General features: G+C 39.6%; 1 protein-coding gene across 2 annotated transcripts in view; it reads left to right on the forward strand.

Moving 5' to 3' along the window:
- LOC103046458 (matrix metalloproteinase-16-like) overlaps nt 1–19,955 on the forward strand; it is an 89,730-nt gene that overhangs the window by 26,386 nt on the left and 43,389 nt on the right. For both annotated transcript variants that reach the window (XM_049480197.1, XM_007250375.4), the window contains one exon: nt 6,251–6,555. In XM_049480197.1, coding sequence (XP_049336154.1) covers nt 6,251–6,555 — 305 coding nt within the window. The remainder of the gene's footprint in view (nt 1–6,250; nt 6,556–19,955) is intronic.

Raw genomic sequence — 19,955 nt, forward strand, 5'->3', positions numbered from 1 at the left:
CCTATGCTGGAATATGGCACCTTAAACGAACCCCTGTCTAAACACTTATTTTAAGAGGGCATTTCAATATTCTGTACATCATAAGGAGTAAAAGGATTTATACTATGTGAGATTTCAGATTTCATATAGAAATCAGCTTAAAAGATACAGAAATACTGAAAATAGCTCACGGTAGACTTAGCAAACAATTTGACTGTTTGTCAAATTAATGTTTTTTTATGCTTCTATATTAACATTTATTAATAAGTGATAATGCATAATGTAATTGGTGGATTTGTGCATCCATCTATATTTTGTTTAAAACTGAACAATAAACATACAGGGGTTGGACAATGAAACTGAAATACCTGACATTTTAGTGTGGGAGGTTTCATGGCTAAATTGGAGCAGCCTGGTGGCCAATCTTCATTAATTGCACATTGCACCAGTAAGAGCAGAGTGTGAAGGTTTAATTAGCAGGGTAAGAGCACAGTTTTGCTCAAAATATTGCAATGCACACAACATTATGGGTGACATACCAGAGTTCAAAAGAGGACAAATTGTTGGTGCACGTCTTGCTGGTGCATCTGTGACCAAGACAGCAAGTCTTTGTGATGCATCAAGAGCCACAGTATCCAAGGTAATGTCAGCATACCACCAAGAAGGACCAACCACATCCAACAGGATTAACTGCGGACTCAAAAGGAAGCTGTCTGAAAGGGATGTTCGGGTGCTAACCCGGATTGTATCCAAAAAACATAAAACCACGGCTGCCCAAATCACCAGGTGTTTCAGTTTCATTGTCCAACCCCTGTATATTTTTCTTTCAGACTTTATCTTATCTTTATTTAGCTGTAGTGTAGAGTACAAACCTTTGTCGAATAGCCCACCTCCTTTCAACCCCAGCATTCTGAAATATTGCGCGTTTAGCCGATGTTCCCAACGGGCTTACAATGCTAATGATCGGGGCGTAGAGTTACCCATGCAAAATTTGCAATTTTTACACCGTTACCAAGCCTCAAGGTAGCTCCACAGTTCATTGGTACATTTCTGAGAGCCTGACATATAGAACGAGGCACTGAAAAGTATACAGGTAGTTTATTAAAAATGACCTGAACTACCTTCAGGTAGTTCTCCGGGTGCTGCCATCTTGAAACTAAGTCACGAAAAGTCGACTAAGGAGCACAAACCTATAGGTCAGATAGAGGGACAGTTTGCTAAATTAATTCTGTGTAAATGTATAATATTCATGAATTCTCCCAATAAAATATGGAGCAATGTTAAGCTTGTTAATATGGTAAGCATTATAAATAGCATTGTAAACCTGTAGGGAGCATCCAGCTTGTGTTGTGAGTCAGTCAGCAATTGAATTGAGTAAGAACTAAGTCTGAGGCTCTATGTGGAGTCCCAATTTGTGACATAGCAAATTACAAAGTTAGACTTTTTCCTACATTTTCAGGACTCCACCCTCCCTGAGCCCACCTGTTGCTATGTCTCTTACACGTACACACACAAAGCCTTTCTGTATAGCAGAAAGCTTTGACTTCATTGGATATACCATAAGTACATCGTATGTTTTTGTATGTGTATGTTTGAATGCTTTTTGTGTGTTTGTGACCTTTATTAGGCTACAAATAAATGTGTGTCTATATATATATATATATATATATGTGTGTGTGTCAAGCCGGACAGCGCTCAGCTGCTGGGTGCTGGTAATTAGCCCAGTCTTCTCACAGTATGTAGTCTCAGCTCCACCGGATCTCATCCTAATTATCTATCTCTGGCACACTATCATGGAACATGAACACGCCTCTTTTTATCCATTCACTGTGTCACTGTGAAGATGATCATCTAAAGTTCTCTGCTGTCTGTTTTCCAGTCTACAGCACATTCCCGACACATGAGAAGACTTCGAAGGGCTCTTGGGTTTTTGGAAAACGCTTTGTTCTTATTGACACACATTTAGTAGAGCTTAAGGTGGCCTTAGAAGAATGTTTGGGCGGTTTGAGAGCAGGAATATTTGGCATGAATTGAAGCAGTTCGTTTATTTGTCAGCCAGTCTGGGTTTTAGCAGGCACTCGTTCTTTTTTGGGTTTTATTTTGTTTTTGGGTTTGTTTTTTTTTTAATCCCAAGTATTTGCTCCATGCGACGTCAGTGTCGCATCAAGAAGGAGATAGATTAGTTTCCTCTTCTTTTCATTCACGAGATGAAATTTGGAACACAACATCCGTGCGGTTTTGGATCAGATAGCTTTGCTTCAAGCTGAGCTCAATACAGAGGCACAACAGCAAGCCCCTGTGTAATGGAGCAAAGCTGGTGCACATGCTGTTACAGTGGAACACAAAGATAAGAGTTCTCCTGTAAGCGTGGCACTGTCAGCTGTGTGTGTGTGTGTGTGTGTGTGTGTGTCTATGTGTGTGTGAGACAGACTTGCAGTGCCATGCTGGAGGCAGGAGGGGACACATCTTCAGCAGGGAATCTTCCTACTCAGCCCATTTCAATGACACCTCCTACTGACACTAGAACTCCAGAACAAGCAGTCTTTTTTCACTCATTTTCCTCCAAGGTTCTGCATGTGAAGCAGCTCTGGCCAGTGTAGAGGAGATCAGGACTCAGAGACAGGATTATGATTGTTGGGGAGTGCTGCCAGATGTTGAGCCAGCAGTATGTTGATGTATAGTGACTGGCAGAGAGGCACCAGCTACCAGCAATATGTAGATATAAGATAGACAGGGGAAACTGGAACTGGGATGGAGAGCACAGACTGGAGACTAGAGTGTTTCCAAGCTGAAACTGCAATGACATGCCAAAAGTCATGAAATGGAAACTATTATCATGTCCCAAGACTTTTACCATGTCTTATAGAGGCTAAAGGATTCTGCACTGACCTGTGGCATATGCATGTGGGATACACATTGAATATAACACCCACTATCAGGTCTATAAAGTCTCAATAGAATACTGTTCTATTGACAGTACTTCTCTACAAAGACTAGACAAGCTGTGGGTGTGCATTTGTACACTTTTGACCATTTGTCAACAATGGTATTCAGTGGTATTCATGTTGCTGATTGCTTTCATTAGAATAGGTGTTCACTAGGGCTGCACGGTATATTGTTTAAGCATCCTCATTGTGAAGTGCACGTGCGCAGTAGTCAAATTGCGAAGACAATTAAGTCAGTGTTGTAATTTTCTGAGTGAACAGTGCTGTCTCTGTGTCTGTGTGATTGACAGGCCACTGCCTAAGAAGCACAAAGGGGAGGGGGGAGTAGTGGGTGTAAACACGAGGTAATCGAATGACCTTGGCATGGCTGGGCTCATGCTTGTGAACACAGCGGCCGACGGCCTGTCGAAAGCTGTGCACCTCAGTATACAACAGTTATGGCCGGAGTATTACTTAAGAATGGATGTGAAATTAGACAATAAATATTATGTCAGACCCATGTAATGTTAGCTAAAGGCTCAGCACATCTCTCCTACAATTTTGAGGTTTTTGAAAGACTTTTATATTTTTGAAAAAATATATTTAAAAATAAAACAACATTTAAACAAAATTAAACAGCCAATATTGCATTAGTTTGTTTAGATATAGATTTACAGTTGGGTGACATTCAAGTGAAGAGGCTTAGTATAAAAGGAATTGCACTTAGATAGCTATTCCAGAGCTCATTCACAGATAAATTTAGTCTTCATTTTTCATGTTTTCATTTACTTGTTATTTGGTTGCCATTCTGGCAGCTGGCTTGAGTTATTGTTATCTCTGTTCCTACCTCTGAGTGGAATGATATTGAACATTTCTAATCAATTAACGTTTCTAAATCCGCAGTTTTAATGTGTGTACTGAGAACCTATAATACAAAATATCACCCACAGTAGACAGTAATGTTCGTGATGGCAGTGTCTGGCTAGAATTGGTCATGCAAACAGACAATGACTCTGACAGAATCACAATCACATTAAGTGTGAGAGGAATTACACATATCCTGCAGGTCAGTGCAGAGTTCTTCAGCTTCTATGGGACATGGCAACAGTCACTAGCCAGGATGGACATGCTACTAGTTACTGTCCTATTCTGATCAGAATCCTTTTTATTCAGATCTTACCATAAAATGGAAAAGTATCACAGCTGTTGAGAAATGTGCAAACTGGCATCAACACTATATTTCAGTCTTTAAAAGAAACTTTGTTCTCTCATTTTATGCCCCAGAGAGCCCTGTGGGAGTTCATGTTTGCACTATCTAACACAGCACACTTTCACAAGAAAAAAAATCCTCAGTTTAAAAAAAACTAGAAAAAAAAGGGTTGAAATGTTCCTTTAACCGCTCCACTCACTTAAGGAGTCAGCAGATTAAGCAGTTTGCTGGAGTGAAATACTTAAAAACTGAATTGAAGATATTTGCCTTATTTTAGTCTTTAAAAAAAAAATGGAAGCGGTTTGAAAATTGCCTGGGCCGGCAGCGCTGGCTGAGCAGTGAGCTGTTGATAATCCTTAATTAGCAAATAAATTCCAGCCGCGGGAAGTTCTGCGGTTTACTCAACACCTGCAGCACCTTCAGTAACAGCAGCAGGAGACTCCAGCAGTCTCTTTCTTCTCTCTCTCGCACACACACTTTCTCTCACTCTTACTCTTTTTCTCTTTCTCTCTCTACTTCTCTTTCTCTAATAACATTAATAAACTATCTCATAAACTACACAGAACATACGCAGTACATTTGTTTTTTTTTGTCTTGTTTTTTTTTATTGGTCTTTTGATTTTTGTTATTAAATTAAAGAGTTTTTATTGAGTTTGATACATCTGCTGCATCGTGGGACTGTGTATAGTTTAACTATGATATACTGTGGATATGTTTTTGTTGTTATAAATGACTGTCATTGTCATTGTCATTGTTGTTTTAGTAGTTTGCCATTTATTTTGACAATTAAAAGACAACCATCAAAGAATAAAGAACGATTCCCTGATGACCTCAGTCTCACATTAAGATGACTGCAGGAAAAGATCTGAGTGACTATGAAAGAGAGAGTTCATTATTAGGACAGGGATAAAAACAGGAATAATGTAGCTGTTCTATACATGGGTAACAAAGGACAAATTGAGGTAAAGTGTCTTAGCAAAGTGTTCCACAGCTACAGTCTCTCAAAAACATCTTCAGTGAACCATTGCATAGGTTCTACAAGTGTCTTGAACTGGAGCAGAACACCATTCTTGTCTTTTAAAAGAGCCCAGTCTGTCTCACAAAACAACCCCCCACATGCTCATCGTGCTCGTCAAACAATTAATTGACCCTTTTGTTCCTGGTGGATAAAAGGATTGTCATCCATATGGTTAGAGATGTCTCATCACAGGATGAAGCTGATTAGTCCAAATGACCTTCTATTGATTTGTAGTGACCCTTCCCTTTAAGTGAAGAAGTGGACCCAAATTATGCCAACAAAAGGTCTAATATGCAGCATAATAGAGCCAATAGACCAGCTCATTGCTGAGGTCAATCTTTTGAGGCCTGTGTCGTTCACTTAGTGTGCACCACACATGCGCTCTCCCACTTGTGGAGAATATAGAGAAGGATAGTTTAAGAATTGTTGACTGTATTACTGTAAAGCAATTTCTGTGGTTTTAACTATAATCTGAACTCCTTTGGTTTTGTAAGGGTGGGAGTTATTAAATATTTGCACTGCAGACCTACTATATAACAAGGCTGCAACTAATGATTATTTTGCTAGTCGACTAATCTGGCGATTATTTTTTTATAGATTAGTCGATTAGTCAACGGTTATTCCTGCCATGCCCTCCATCTCTGTTTGCTGTGGGTATAGTTGCTTTTTCTAGCTTCTTTCTCTGTCTTTAGATCACATTAATAGAATCAGCTGAACAAGCGATTTAAATGCCCTTCAAATGTCCAGAACATTGTCCTTTAAATGTGGAAAGTGCTGATATTTAGTGAAGAAATGTGCAATCTGTTGCCATGTTGAGTGTAAACTGTGTGAGTGTCTCCAGTACATTGTGTAGTGCTGCAAATTAACGATTAGTCGAAAATAAACATTTGGAGTCGACAAATTTTTGTAGTCGACATTGTCGATTATATCGACTAAACGTTGCAGCCCTACTATATAGAACATGTATTCCTTTTTAATTAGATGTCAATGTGTCAATGAGTTCTTCCTAGTGGCATACCTTGCATTGATTTTTTTTGGTCTTATCAAATGCTTATCAAATGTTTTCTATTTTTAAATATCCTATTTAATAAATAAACTTTGTCCCTTTGTCTTTTTCAGCATAAAGAACGTCACACCCAAGGTGGGCGCAGAGGAGACCCATGATGCCATCCGTCGAGCGTTCGAGGTATGGCAGAATGTGACGCCGCTGCGCTTCGAGGCTGTTCCCTACAGCGAGCTCGAACGGAATAAGAAAGATGTGGACATTACCATCATATTCGCCTCCGGATTCCACGGAGACAGCTCTCCCTTTGATGGAGAGGGGGGCTTTCTGGCACACGCTTACTTCCCTGGGCCGGGCATCGGGGGAGACACACACTTTGACTCAGACGAGCCCTGGACTCTGGGGAACCCCAACCACGATGGTAAGTCTGGCTGGTACATTGGACAGCTCCTGTCTGTTCCCTGCAGTCTATGACTGACTATAAAGTATCATCCCACACCAGGCTTTTATGTAATTGTGCTTCTGATGCTAAAGACAGCTCAGATTCCAGATTTTCCCACCTCAAGAGATGTGAGCTGTGAGTTCATGCATCGTGCAGTACACTCATGAAAGCGATTTATTTAAGGCCTTGGATTTTTCCTTGTTTAAAAACCTGCCCTCGAGGTGAGCAGTATTGTGTTTCATTCTGTCAGCAGTGGTAGGTAATAATGACCTATTTTAGACACATGGACTAGAGCATGTTTGGAACAGTGTGTTTCTGCTGCTGCATATTGGTTATTTAAGGGCAGAGACATTTAAATGCATCTGAAAAATATATATAAAAACGGAATATTTCAAACAGTCCCTTGCACGACTCCATTAACTCCATTAACAATAAACTACTCAGTCTGTTTTAGAGCATCGTTTTTTTGCTAAAAACTAGGCAATGTTTCAGAGTACAGTAAGGAGGAGAGGCTTGTGCCGTTTGTTTAAAAATATATATATATTTTCTGATATTTCTTTTCTTTAACACTTTGACTGGTTTCAGGTCAGTACAGCTCCCTCTGTGCGATTAGAACATGAGGTGTTGTGCTTCGAATGTGACGCAACGATCTGCTTCAATACGATCTCACCTATCAGGTTCCCCCAGCAAACAATGAGTCCCTAAAACACTGCCAAAACACGACGCAAAACACCTGGAATCTGTGTAAATGAGCAAATTTGCATACTACCTGTACATCACTGTCTTCCTTCAAGTTGCTGCCTTGTTTTTCACTAAAACAGCACAGAAATGTTCCACATTGTGAGATGTGCTTCTGAAAAAATTAACCATCCCATCATATAACCTCATAAAAAATCCATAATGTGTTGATTTATGCCACTCTAAACAAACATGAATTTACCAACAAGACTGAAGTTATTCACAGTTTAAAATTGATTTTTTGAAATACAAAATACAAAACTTAAATACAAAAGTTACAGGAACCAGCATGAATATATGCCTTTATTTTAAGGTAGATCTTTTAATTAATTTAATATTTACATTAAAAAGCTCTGGAAATTAAAGTATAAAAAGAGAGACCACTTCTTTGATTTTGCTATTTATAGGTATATGTTTTGAGTAAAATGATCATTGTTGTTTTATTCTGTAAACTACGGACAACATTTCTCCCAAATTCCAAATAAAAGTATTGTCATTTAGAGCAGTTTTCATATCTGTATGTATGCTGTATATCTATATATCGGGTCTATCAAATATAGTAATTAAGAAACCAACTTAAAATTGTTACATTTTTGACTATCTTGTCTGAACAGGTCTTACCTGTTGATTCGCTGTACTATTCTATAGAATGAAAAACTGAAGCTCATGCTGGAATAATTCACTGTAGACAGGCAGGTACAGACAACCAGAAGCCAGTAGTGAAAGGGTTCAGCTCTCTCTAGGGTTGCAGTTTGAGGGAATTACTTTGTTAGAGCCGGTCTGAGCCATGAAATATTAAAATACAATATATAGCTTTGAGATACAATATATATAATCTTGACCTCAGAATGGAAAACTCATCAAAGCTGAAAATGTGTGTGTTGCTACACTAGCAGTTATATCTAAATGCATCATATTGAAGGCTGTATTGGGAACACATAATGATGGGTGAACAAGTTCAACAGATAAAGTATGACTACGATGAACCGCGTTCACTAAGAAGCAGTATAGGAAGTTAGTCTGCCATCTGACAAAGTCATTTAAGTCTGTGTTCAGGGCAGCAGCAGTGCTGGCTGGAGGCCTATTCGGCTTCTTATCGCTATGGGGAAGGGGAAGCAGATTCAATTCTATTGTGAGCCTTGATGTGGCGGTAAAGATTTTCCCCGTGGGTTGCAGGAAGCGCTCTATTGCGGGCCATCAGTGATAATGAGCCGGAGAGGCGTCCGTCAGAGTGCCGGTGATTCATCCTTGCTTTCTCCCTCTATCCAATATTGATGGGACTGATTTTGGAGATCCAGCTCACTGCATGCTGAAGACATGGAATTATGCATTAGATTGAATTATACATCCAATGGGAAGAAGAAAAGAGCATGCTGTCGAGTAGGGGTACATGCATGCATATTTCATCTGAGACAGTGACCGAGGGTGTGTGGCTGTGACAGTGGCACGCACAAGCGTGTGAGTGTGTGTGTGTTGGGGTGTTTGTTTTTTTCTCTGAATGGCATATGGAGATGTCTAAAGGACAAGAGGGAAGAAGCAGAGAAGCGGAATCTGGGAGGCTTGGTGTTCTGACTCACCGTGGCTTGCAGCTATGAGGCTGCACACACACACACACACATATACACACACAGTGTAACACAACAGTGCTGACCAGAATTTCTGTACATCTGTGCATTTACAATGTAACACTGAACAAGTTAATTAAATTAGAAAGTATTTGTGCAAGAATATTTGTATTTGTATACAAGCAAATATAAACTTGTCTTTCAGCATGTAACATACAACAACATTTCTGAAGAGTTTACTGGTAAACTTGCACTGTAGACGGGGCTAATATTAAGAGATGAAGAAAAAGCACCTTTGTCAGGGTACCCACGGGTCCTTAAAAAAGTCTTAAAATGTCTCAAATTGAGTTTTACATATTCATGGTGTCTTAAAAATGTCTTAAATTGTCTGGAAATTTTAGGAGGGGAGGAATTAAATTATATCTGAGGAATGTGAATCATGTAAGCAAAGTGATTGATTGCCAGTTTAAAAAAAATTGACTGCAGAACACAAAAATATAATTACAGGCTTTTTTTGTACTTCTTATTCATAACTACTACTCTTTTATTAAATTAAAGCAAATTATTGTGTACATAGGCATGTGAATGGTTTATTAATTGCCGTGCCAATCAGGTTTTTGTTTGCCTATTATTCTTCTATTGCATTGATTATTCTAAATATATTCTAAAAATTAAGAAGGGCAAATAGAGATCTAGGGAACATGCCAATTATTCTGCCAGTGATTTTGGAAAAATAGTGAGTAATTAAAAGGCTGTTTTGTCGAGTTCTCTTAACAGCACACTTTTTATGTTTATTTGAGAGTTATTTGCAATAGTTTTTGCTATTCATTTCAATTCAGTACAACTTTTTGTATTATATCACCTAGTTTGTCATTTTTTTTATTTGCCACAGTAAAAGTATTATTTTTTTATTGTGAGATGTATTAAAAAGGTCTTAAAAGTCATTCAATTTGAGCTTTAAAAAAGTGCAGGTACCCTGCTTCGTACTAATTGTCATAATGTTTTGTTTATTTTTATATATATGTGTCAGTATATACATTTATTATTGATAGTATTATGTAAGATTTGCTGTTTATTGCTCTTGGCATCCCTTATATTTAGGGAGATTAATTGAATTCAACATACACTGTAGTAAATACAAAGTGCACTATGAATCTCCTCTTATGGATGGTTATAAATGTGCATTTCTAAACAAGCTGACAGATACAGATACAGAATCTAAAGTAATTGGACCCAGATGATGATATGAATCAAGATTACAGAATTTCACATTTTATATTAATTTGGGTTATACAGCCATATGCAGTCTTGTACGAGGTCACATTTACGCTCCACTAAAGCTCCATAGTGCAGTAACTGGTGTTCTGGGCTATTGACTGGCAGTGTCAGAGATGCCATTCTGCCTACTACATGTCAGTGGAGGAGAAATGATTCTAAAGCTGCTGTTCAGGTAAAATTGCAGTAATGTTACTTAAAGTTGGGAAATTTAGTGCATCACATTTTGTGTCTGTGAGAGTTTATAAGACAGAAGGAGAAAAAAATATCGGAGAGAGAGAGAGAGCGCAGTGTGTGTTTCACCGTCTGTGACCTGCTGGATTGTGTGCGATCAAGTTTCTGCTCCATCTGAGCTATCACATGACCAGTCTGAATCAATAACAGTGGGCAAACTCAAGCCGTCCCTTTAAATTTCCTCTCATATCCATGTTGGCGCAGCTTTCAGCTGTCTTTGCAAGCCCATCACCTGGTTATGATGTCAATACTTTGTAGACGATTACTTTATACAACAGTGCTTCTTTTTGTGCTTAGTGTGTAATGGTATGACTAGATTAAAGAAACAGTGCTAAGAACTAGGAAGCTGCATTTCCAGAAGGTAAAACAGAGTGCTATGCGGTTGCTGGGGAAATAAATTGGTGTCTATGATGTTGATAGGAGTTTTTTTATGCTGTAATAGGTGCATTCTGAGTGGTTTCAGGTGTTTACTAAGTGGTTGCTTGGTGTTGTTGAATGGGAATGAATAGGAGGAACGATGGAACAAAAAAAATGATTGAATGAGTGCAAGTCAGTATGGCTCTAAATGAGAAATCTAAGGCCATTGCACACCAGAAATGCTACCCCCCCCCCTAAAAACCAGTGTTTTTAATAGAGGTGCACATACCAGTGCCAACAAAGAATTGAACTTTTTAGATAATAAATAGTTTAAATAATCTATCCATCATCATCACTCTACATGTTGTTTTGTTAGGAGTCAGAATCTCTATCACTGGGGCTTGTGTAAAAATGAATAGGAGCAACAATCATACAAAATACAGCTTTGAAAAAAAAAAGAGACCACTTCAGTTTCAGGTTTATGTTTAAGTGAAATGAACATTGTTTTTTATTTTATTCTATAAACTACGGACAACATTTTTCCCAAATTACAAATAAAAAAATAGTGTCATTTAGAGCATTGATTGGCTTGTGCTCCTCCGCCAGTCTTCCAAACTGCTTTTGGATAACTTTATGCCACTCCTGGTGCAAAAATTCAAGCAGTTCAGCTTGGTTTGTTGGCTTGTAATCATTCAACTTCTTCTTATTATATTCCAGATGTTTTCATTTTGGTAAAATCAAAGAAACATCATTTTTAAGTGGTCTGTTATTTTTTGCCAGAGCAAATGAATATTCAGGAGAATATTTAAATCTGATTGCAATGTTGCTTTGCAGTCCATAACCTTATTAAACAATCCTATGGAAACTATGTTAACTCATATCACACCTAATCTCTTTCATAAAGAAACCTTCCTAAAACGTTTTGAATTTTCTCTTTCCCTAAACCCTTTCTACTGCCTTTCACACATTTCTAAAATACTTTATTTTGTGTTTGTGTTCTCAGACTTTCATTTTCAAAAGATCAGAAACATCACTTCACTACTGTCCTACTTCTGCCACTCCAGACCAGTAAAGCCCTCCACATTTCACCTCTTCTGGTCATGCCTCAATTGTTCTGCGCATCTCTCTCCTCTCCACAAATTCCCACCATTTGTGAGGGCATCACTCTTCTTCTGTTCCACTCTTCACCTTACCGTCACCTTCACTCTGCGTCCTCTAGCTCCAGCTCATGCTTTACAGCCTTTAGTCACGGTACATCAGTACATCAGAGCAGCAGCCAGCGCTTGTACATCTCCCTCTAACTCCCACTGTCCGTCTCTGACTCATAATCTCTCTCTCTCTCTCTCTCTCTCTCTCTCTCTCTCTCTCTCTCTCTCTCTCTCTCTGTAAATGTGTGTAGAGAGAGCAGGAGAGGTCAGGAAGGGAGAAGGGGAGAGAGAGAGAGAGAGAACAGCTGATGATTTTTCTCTCTCTCTCTCACTCACTCACTTGCTCTCGCTCTTGCATTCTCTCTCTCGCGCTGTACACACTCGTGCGCACACGAATCAGATCCCAGCTGGCCTGTTGCTAGGGAGGTCTGTTGGTGAGCTTGTTTTGGTTGTTTAGTTGTGAGTGACGGATTATATTCCCCTCCTCCAGCATGTGGGCAAGCAGTGCTGCTGCTTCTGTCAGAACTCACTCTTGTCCCCTCTGTCTTTCTCTGTCTCTGCCCTCTCTGTCTTTCTCTGTCTCTGCCCTCTCTGTCTTTCTCCGTCTCTGTCCGCTCTGTCTTTTTCTGTCTCTGTCCCCTCTGTCTTTCTCTGTCTCTCTTTCTCCATACCATGTATCTCTCTCTGTATTCCTTGTCTTTCTCTGTCACACATGTCTCATTTGTTATTGTTATTCTGTTGTTTTCTCGGTCTGTCCTCTCTTTTCCCTTTTTGCTCTCTTTCTTTGTCCCTTCTGTCTCTTTCCTCTACTGTGCTCTCTCTCTTCCTTTGTCTCTTCTGTCTCTCTCTCTGTCCCCTCTGTTTCTCTCTTGGTTTACTTTCTGTCGCTCTTTATCTTTTCTGCCCCTCTCTTCTGTCACCCTGTTTTATCTCTCTACCTTTGTCTTCTTTGTCTCTCTCTTTGTTTTGTTTCCCCTCTGTCCCCTCTGCCTTTCTCTTTTTCCCCTTTGTCCCCCTTTCTATTCTGTCCCTCCCTTTTCCCCTCTTTCTCACTCCAGTCCCTCATCCTTACTGCCTCCTCTTTTTCTTTCTGTCCACTTTGTTTTTTTAATCCCCTCTTTCTCTGTCTAGCATAACCTTCTCCTTTCCCCTCTATTCCCCTCTGTTGATTCTCCATCAGTTTGTCTCATTATGTCTCTCTCTCTGTCTCTCTCCGTCTGCCTTGATCTGTCCCCTTTTCCTGTCGTTATGTGTCTCATTCTGCCTACTTTGTATCTTTTTTTTAGTCTGCCTCATTCTAACCTTCATAATTTTCCCTCTTCTGATTTCTTTATCTTTTCTAATTTTCTTGACCCGCTCTATTTAATTGTACCCTCACGTCATGTCTTTCTTTCCTCTCTGTTTCTCTCTCGTTCTGTCCCTTTTCCTTTATTCTGTGTCTCCTTTTGCCTCACCTCCTTCACTCCACTCACAGTCCCTGTTTTGTTTGTTTTGTCTCTGGCTTTCTCTGCCTGTTATGCTTCATTCCTTCTCTACCTTTCTCTTACTTTTACCTCATTTAGCCCCATCTTAACTGCCCATCCCTCCATCCAGCCATCTGCTAGCATGGGATTAGCTTAATACCCATTTTTCTTCACTTTCTCTTCTACCCTTGAGGTCATGTTCAGTTCTCTGCCCCACCCTGAATCCAGCCTTTACAATAAAGTATGCACAGACCTGTACACGCAGATATACTATACTACACTATACTCATTCTCTGCCAGAAGGTATATGAATCTAAAGAGCTGAAGCAGGGCTGTGCTGAAAGTAGGTCAGGACAGTAATGTATAACACACTAAATGGCAGTTATCCTGTGAGGATGAGGAAGAGCGGGCCACAGATAACAAGATCATTTGTCTGGGCCATAAGAACATAACAGACACACACACACACACACAAATGACACAAACAGTGCTTTTATTCCACTATCCTCCTCTCCCATCCCTCTTTATCGCTCTATCTCACTTTTCACACTCTCTTGGTTCCCCCCAGTGTCTGTGCACTATAATGTCTGCTCTGTCAAAACCTCCCTTAGGAGGATAGGAGCAGACAGAAAGAACAGTGCTAGCTTGCAGGGCTGTGTGTGTATATGTGTGTGTGTGTTTGGGCCTTGGGCCACAGCAGCGAGATCCATCCTCCCCCTCCCGAAGCTGAATCCCTGATGCTGCTATGGCTGAGAGAGTGAGAGAGAGACAGGGATAGAGAAACAGTTTGACTGTTTGAAAGAGAGCAATAGGTCTACCCAGGAATATCCCTGTATAGGAATGCTGGGGGAGTAGTAGGGGAATGTTAGGAATAGTTTTATTTAGGAATATTACATTGTGTCAATCATAAGCTATGCATATTATACCAGAATGCATTGACTCATTCATGGTCTCCATGCAAATGTGTTCTTTTGTTGTAGTTGTTGACATTCCTGATTTACCTATTGGTAATTTGACCAAAATAACTGTAATATCTAACTTGTTAATTCTGAATCATATTCTTATTATATGCATGTGAAAGGTTGCGGTTTATTAATATTAATAACTGTTTATATTTTAAACTGTTTATATTTTTGTTTTGACAACTTTCAGCATACCCACCCAGTATGTTTTTCAGTGTATTTCATTTTATTAGTGAAAGCCTCTCAATTTACGCACAAAAACACACCAAAATATACTAATAACTGTTACATTGCTATAGAAATTAAATCTATAGTAAAGGGAAATATTCTTTATGGTCAAAACTGGGGTTGGCAATTCTAGGCCAAAGTTTTGTCTTTGTTTTTTTTTTGTTTTTTTTTTAGTGGAAGCTGATTTAGTAGCTCTTCTAGAGTACAAATATTAGAAAACTGTGCCGGACCCTGGCCCCCATTGCACATTAGAGAAGTGGACTTGGACCCGAATTGCCACTGATTCCTTTCCCAGGGCTGACATTAATGGCTAAAAATTGGTTTCTGGTCTACTATTTTTCTACTATTTTTCAATAGAAAATCTTCATACAGAATGCCACAAAGACTATTACCAGGCTGACACTTAGTTAGAGCTAGGAAATATGACAGTATTGCATGATTCATATAGTTTCTGATAATTGTTTTTTTTTTTTTTTCCACAATTTATAAGTGTGTATCCAGAAGTTTCTATCCATGAAAGAGTATTTGAATAGCAGTTTCCTAAGAATCTGCCACTACTAATGCATTTTGTCTGTCAAAACATCATAAAAAAATGATCTAACATTTTCACCATATCTTAGGTTTGGTTTCCTAAACAAGACATAAGCCTAAGCTTGGACTAAACAGCATTTTGTTTGAAGAATTTCCACTAAAAGAAAAATATAGTCTCTTGTCCTGAAGACTGCCCCTTAGCGTTTAAGGAATTACTCCATTGATCTCAACATAATTCTGGCAGTTAATTAACGGTAAGCGCGCGAGAAAGAGAAAAAGGAATGCCTTTGCATCTTGAACAAACATGCATGTAATGCAGCAGACCTGTGAAGTATGCTTGCTGTTTATAGCTCTGCTGATACGCCGGCAGCATGGCACCGTAGTACCAGATTACAGTCCAAAACCAGATAAGGTTTATGAATAGTTTCTGTTTTCAGATGAAATGCCCCTCGACTGACGTGTTGGTCCGTGTTAACCCAGCAAGTTTTCATGCAATTAGAGATGTTAGTGATAGGTCTGCTCTCAGTGCACACAAAAGCAGAAGAACATCTACCTACACTCGTGCAGGAAATGAAAATTCCAGGGTGATATTTTCTCTCCCTCGCCCCAAATAGACGCGGGGTTTAGGAAAACGATGCACAAGACGCAAAAATGTAAAGAATGTATCCATGTAGGGAGGCCCACTGAAACCTAATGAAAAAATGGAAGTTAAAAGTACCCAAGTGTGGTGCTGTAAAATAGCTGGAGTGAGGGTGAACTAGTGTGAGGACAAGGCCCAGTCCCATTTCTCTTTTATACTCCATCCCTTGTTTTAGAGTTTACTGTAACTTTTCCCTTGAAACAGGAGGTAGGGTGAAATTCCTTTCTCCTCCAGCACCTGATACAGATGTAGCTAACTATAGCAGTGAAGTTCAGCAACCTAGCTGCTGGTTTAACTAGTTAACTCTAGGGCATGGCGTGTCTTCAGAGGGGTACGTCTTGCAACAATTCATTATTCTTGTCTATTCCATAATTTCTCTTTGATGGGGAGCTGAAATTAGCTTTTATTTGCTCTTATTCTATTTTATTTTCCCATTGTACCATAAATGCTGCAGCCTATGCTGTATGTTGCACCATTTAAGGTGTAACTGGAAAGTTGGATAGCTAGCTATCTATTGAGATGCATAGTATGAAAAAATGCCCATAAATAATTGAAACTACACATTAAACTATGATAATGTACTGATTATTTGTTTGTTTCTTTGGTTGCTTAAGCTGCCATTATGCTAGTGATTCTCATAACCCTCTGTTTGAAGTGCACCTCTGAAAAAACTCTGTTTTAAGAGTCATGTAGCCCTAACCTCTATAATATACCAAGAATTGGGACACCCTACCCCTAGATGTAGATGTAAATGTGCAAAACAGAGAGGTTAGGGCTTAGTGGTAGAGCCAAGGGGTGAAATGGGATTGTGCCTTAGTGTCACAGCTGCAGTTGGTGTAAATTTGGCAGATTTTTGTGTTCTTTATCTAATAATGAATGGAAATTCTATCCAGGCTATCGTTATCAAGTGTCATCTTCCTCACTAATGCTGTACTTGTACAGCGTGTACACTTGGGAGATTGCAGCTGCTTATCCGAGCCAGCGTTGTGTTAGCTAAGCCTTGCTCTTGGGCCACAGACAGGATGTGTGGAGAAGGTCCGACTGCTTAAAGAGCATATGGTGTCCTTGTGGTGTGAACCCAGTCTCCTTGGAGGAGCGTGATTGGTGGGATGTGTGTGCCTGATAAGACTCAACTCTCCTGTAACTGCAGCAGCAGAAAGTCTTATTTATTCACCGGCTGCATGGGCCTGATAGCTATCAGCATGCTGTCTGCACGAGAGAGAGAGTGAGAGAGAGCAAGAGAGAGAGAGAGACACTGGAGCTGGTTTCTATTAAAACCCTGTGATGAAAGCAGTGGGGAGGGGTGGGGGATAGAGCTGTGTTGACAGCAGGTGACAAAAGTGTTTTGATAAACGTAGGAAGCCATAATTTAAAAGAATAGGATGTTATGTGGAAGTGTTACATTGATTAATATTTGATTATATTAGTTTGGCAAGTATATGGTGTGCTTACATTGAGTAATATTTACCCGTCAACAAAGATGAATAAATGCTCAGCAAACAGATAGGATTAAATTACCGGCTTTTTTTTTCTTTTTCTTACAGCAGCTTGTCCTTGGATGCTCTTGTTCTTTGTGCTACACTTCTCACTTCTATGACAACAATGTCCGTGATTGATTTATCCTGCTGTTGTTTGGTTAACTGTCTCTATTATCCTGGGGAAAAGACTTTCTGATAGAAATCCACCCCACCTCAACACTAACTCCTTCAACTCAAAAGTGTCAAAAGTACCAAATGTAGCACCATTATTCTATAGAACACAGTTCCACTGCTTCATAACTCAGTGCTGGTAAATTTTTTACCCATCTAGCCTATGCTTTTTTACATAAACCCCACCCATTAGCAAAGGTTTTAAGAAAATCTGGCCAAAACGTCAAAACCAGACAACAATTTTAGGATAATGTGGTGTTGTTGATACTGGAGAGCAGCACATCACCTCCAGATTCTGCTATTTATGGAAATACAAGTTGCTACATGAACCAAGCCTTTTTTTCCCCTGTTTTTGTATCTGGAGGTCAGTTTGCACTGACAACTGTTGCCAGACACTGCTGGTCCCGATCATTCCCAACCACTTTTCTGTCTATTGTGGGTTGATAATGCCTTCTGTGATGTATTGCTTGTACATTTTAGAAATGGAATATTCCATCCATCTGGCAGCCGCTATCAGACCTCGCTTAGGCTCTGATAATTGACGACACCTTGTCAGGAGATGCTAGCCAGTGTTTAGCCTCCTTTACAAGATAACACCTCATAACTTATACAAGTGTGTGTCTTCTTAAACTGTTCACTGAAATAACATTTTATGGTCTGTTGATATACTTAGCTATTCCACGAAATTTGGTGTGTCACATCAAAGTACAGCTTGTAGAACCATTAAATTAGCATTTTTTCATCATCTTTGTGCTGACTGGCTAGCTATGATAGTCATGATTCGACAATACGATATGATTTCAAATATAATATATGATACACTCTTGTACAATAGCATACAGTACAGTTGTATTGTAACTTGTCTGCTATTAATGAATATTTAGGTGTGTGAGGAGTGTGAAACCTGATTAGCTTTGCATATCGGTGTATCTATATGCATTTGTTTGTGTGTTTACTTTATGTGTTTTTTTGCATATTTTTTGTGTGTGTGTTTGTGTAAGAAGTGTGAATGCTGTGTCAGTAGCGGTTGTGGAAAAAGGTGTTTGGAGCCAGTATTGTATTTGCTGTGTATCCTTTGCTGTGTAAGGAGAGCATGTCCCGCTGTCACCCACCAGGCGAACCCTCAAAATAGCCGCTCACCCACTGGCTGGAGCGTTGGCACTCCATGTGGGGAGCAGCAGCCTCTTCCGCCTGTGCAGGCAGCTCTCGCCAAGTGCACTGGAGGCCGAGCCAGCTTGACCTGCGTGTGTATGGTCAAACGGCAGCCTTAATCTCCACTGACCTTCAGCATTCCCACCTTACATCAAAGAGAAGCCCGCACTGTAGGAAAAAACACAGCCGGCAGAAACATTTAAGCTCTACCCCGGTCTATTAACAGAGCGAGATCGCCTGTAGGCATTTCCAGAGACTAGCCGTATGGGGGTGGTTGTCGTGAGGCTGTGTTTGAATTGTTCGGAAAATGAGAGGTGTGCGAGTCGAGTTCTCAAGGGAGGTTGGAGCAGAAGTTTGAGAACACTGCGTTACAGCGGGAGAGGAACGGCACTTTTCATAACTTCAAAATGGGTTAAGAAAAACTTCTTTTTAAACTTTCTTCCCTAAACTCTGTAGGGTAGTTCTAATGGGAAGCGCTATAAGCTATAATATCATGATGAATAACATGATTTTTTTTCTTTTTTAAGTTATTTTTGGCACTTTTTACAACAACTGATGTAGAATAACTATGACTTTCAAATTTATTTCATAACAGTAAGCTTAAACATTGTGACCTCCTGCCTAATATGAAAAATTTTGGCAGTTTTGACCTGCCAAAGCATGAGCTTTAGAAGACCTCTGAATGGGGCCCTTTAATACTTTAACATGGGATACTCATGGAATAACAGAACATACTTATCATAAAGTGTTTCTTCATATAAATATACACCTGTATAATTTAATAATGAGCCATAGTTTGAGCAAGTTTAGATAGATGGAACGTTCCATATCTGTACTTAGAATAAATCGTTGAAAGGGCATTATCATTCAGAGTTGTAATGATCGTGACCTGTGGTGATTAAAACTTCCCTGTCAAATAGTCCAAATAGTCTGAAATGTCTCAGAACATTACCTCATATGATGGTGGTCCTTCTTATGCTGCCAAAACACTTCTGATCTCTCAAAGAAAAAAAAGGGGACAATGCAAGACCTCTGAGGGTGCCATATAATATCTGGCACAATGGTTCTATCAGCAGATTCTATAATTCTCTAAGTAGGGAGGTCTTGGTTCAACTTCTTCCACTGTGCATAGTTCCAGTACTATGGATTATGTGTGCATATTTGTATAGCAGTTAGCATGGGGAGTCTGGCTGGTCTGCAGCTTTAAAAATGGCTGGGACTTGTACCACAGTAGATCTTTGTTAGCGTTGACCAGACAGAATACCCTTTGTTGCTCTTGCGCACCAATAAGCCTTGGGCGCCCAACACCTTGTGACCATTTGGTCCCTCAGTTTAGCACTTTAAGCACTTAATAGGCCTTTTCTTTTTATTTCTGAGATGTTCTGACCCTCTTAGTCATTTGACCGTATAGATTTTATTTATTTATTTTATTTTATT

Source organism: Astyanax mexicanus, chromosome 6 (assembly GCF_023375975.1).
Source record: "Astyanax mexicanus isolate ESR-SI-001 chromosome 6, AstMex3_surface, whole genome shotgun sequence".
Classification (NCBI taxonomy): domain Eukaryota; kingdom Metazoa; phylum Chordata; class Actinopteri; order Characiformes; family Acestrorhamphidae; genus Astyanax; species Astyanax mexicanus.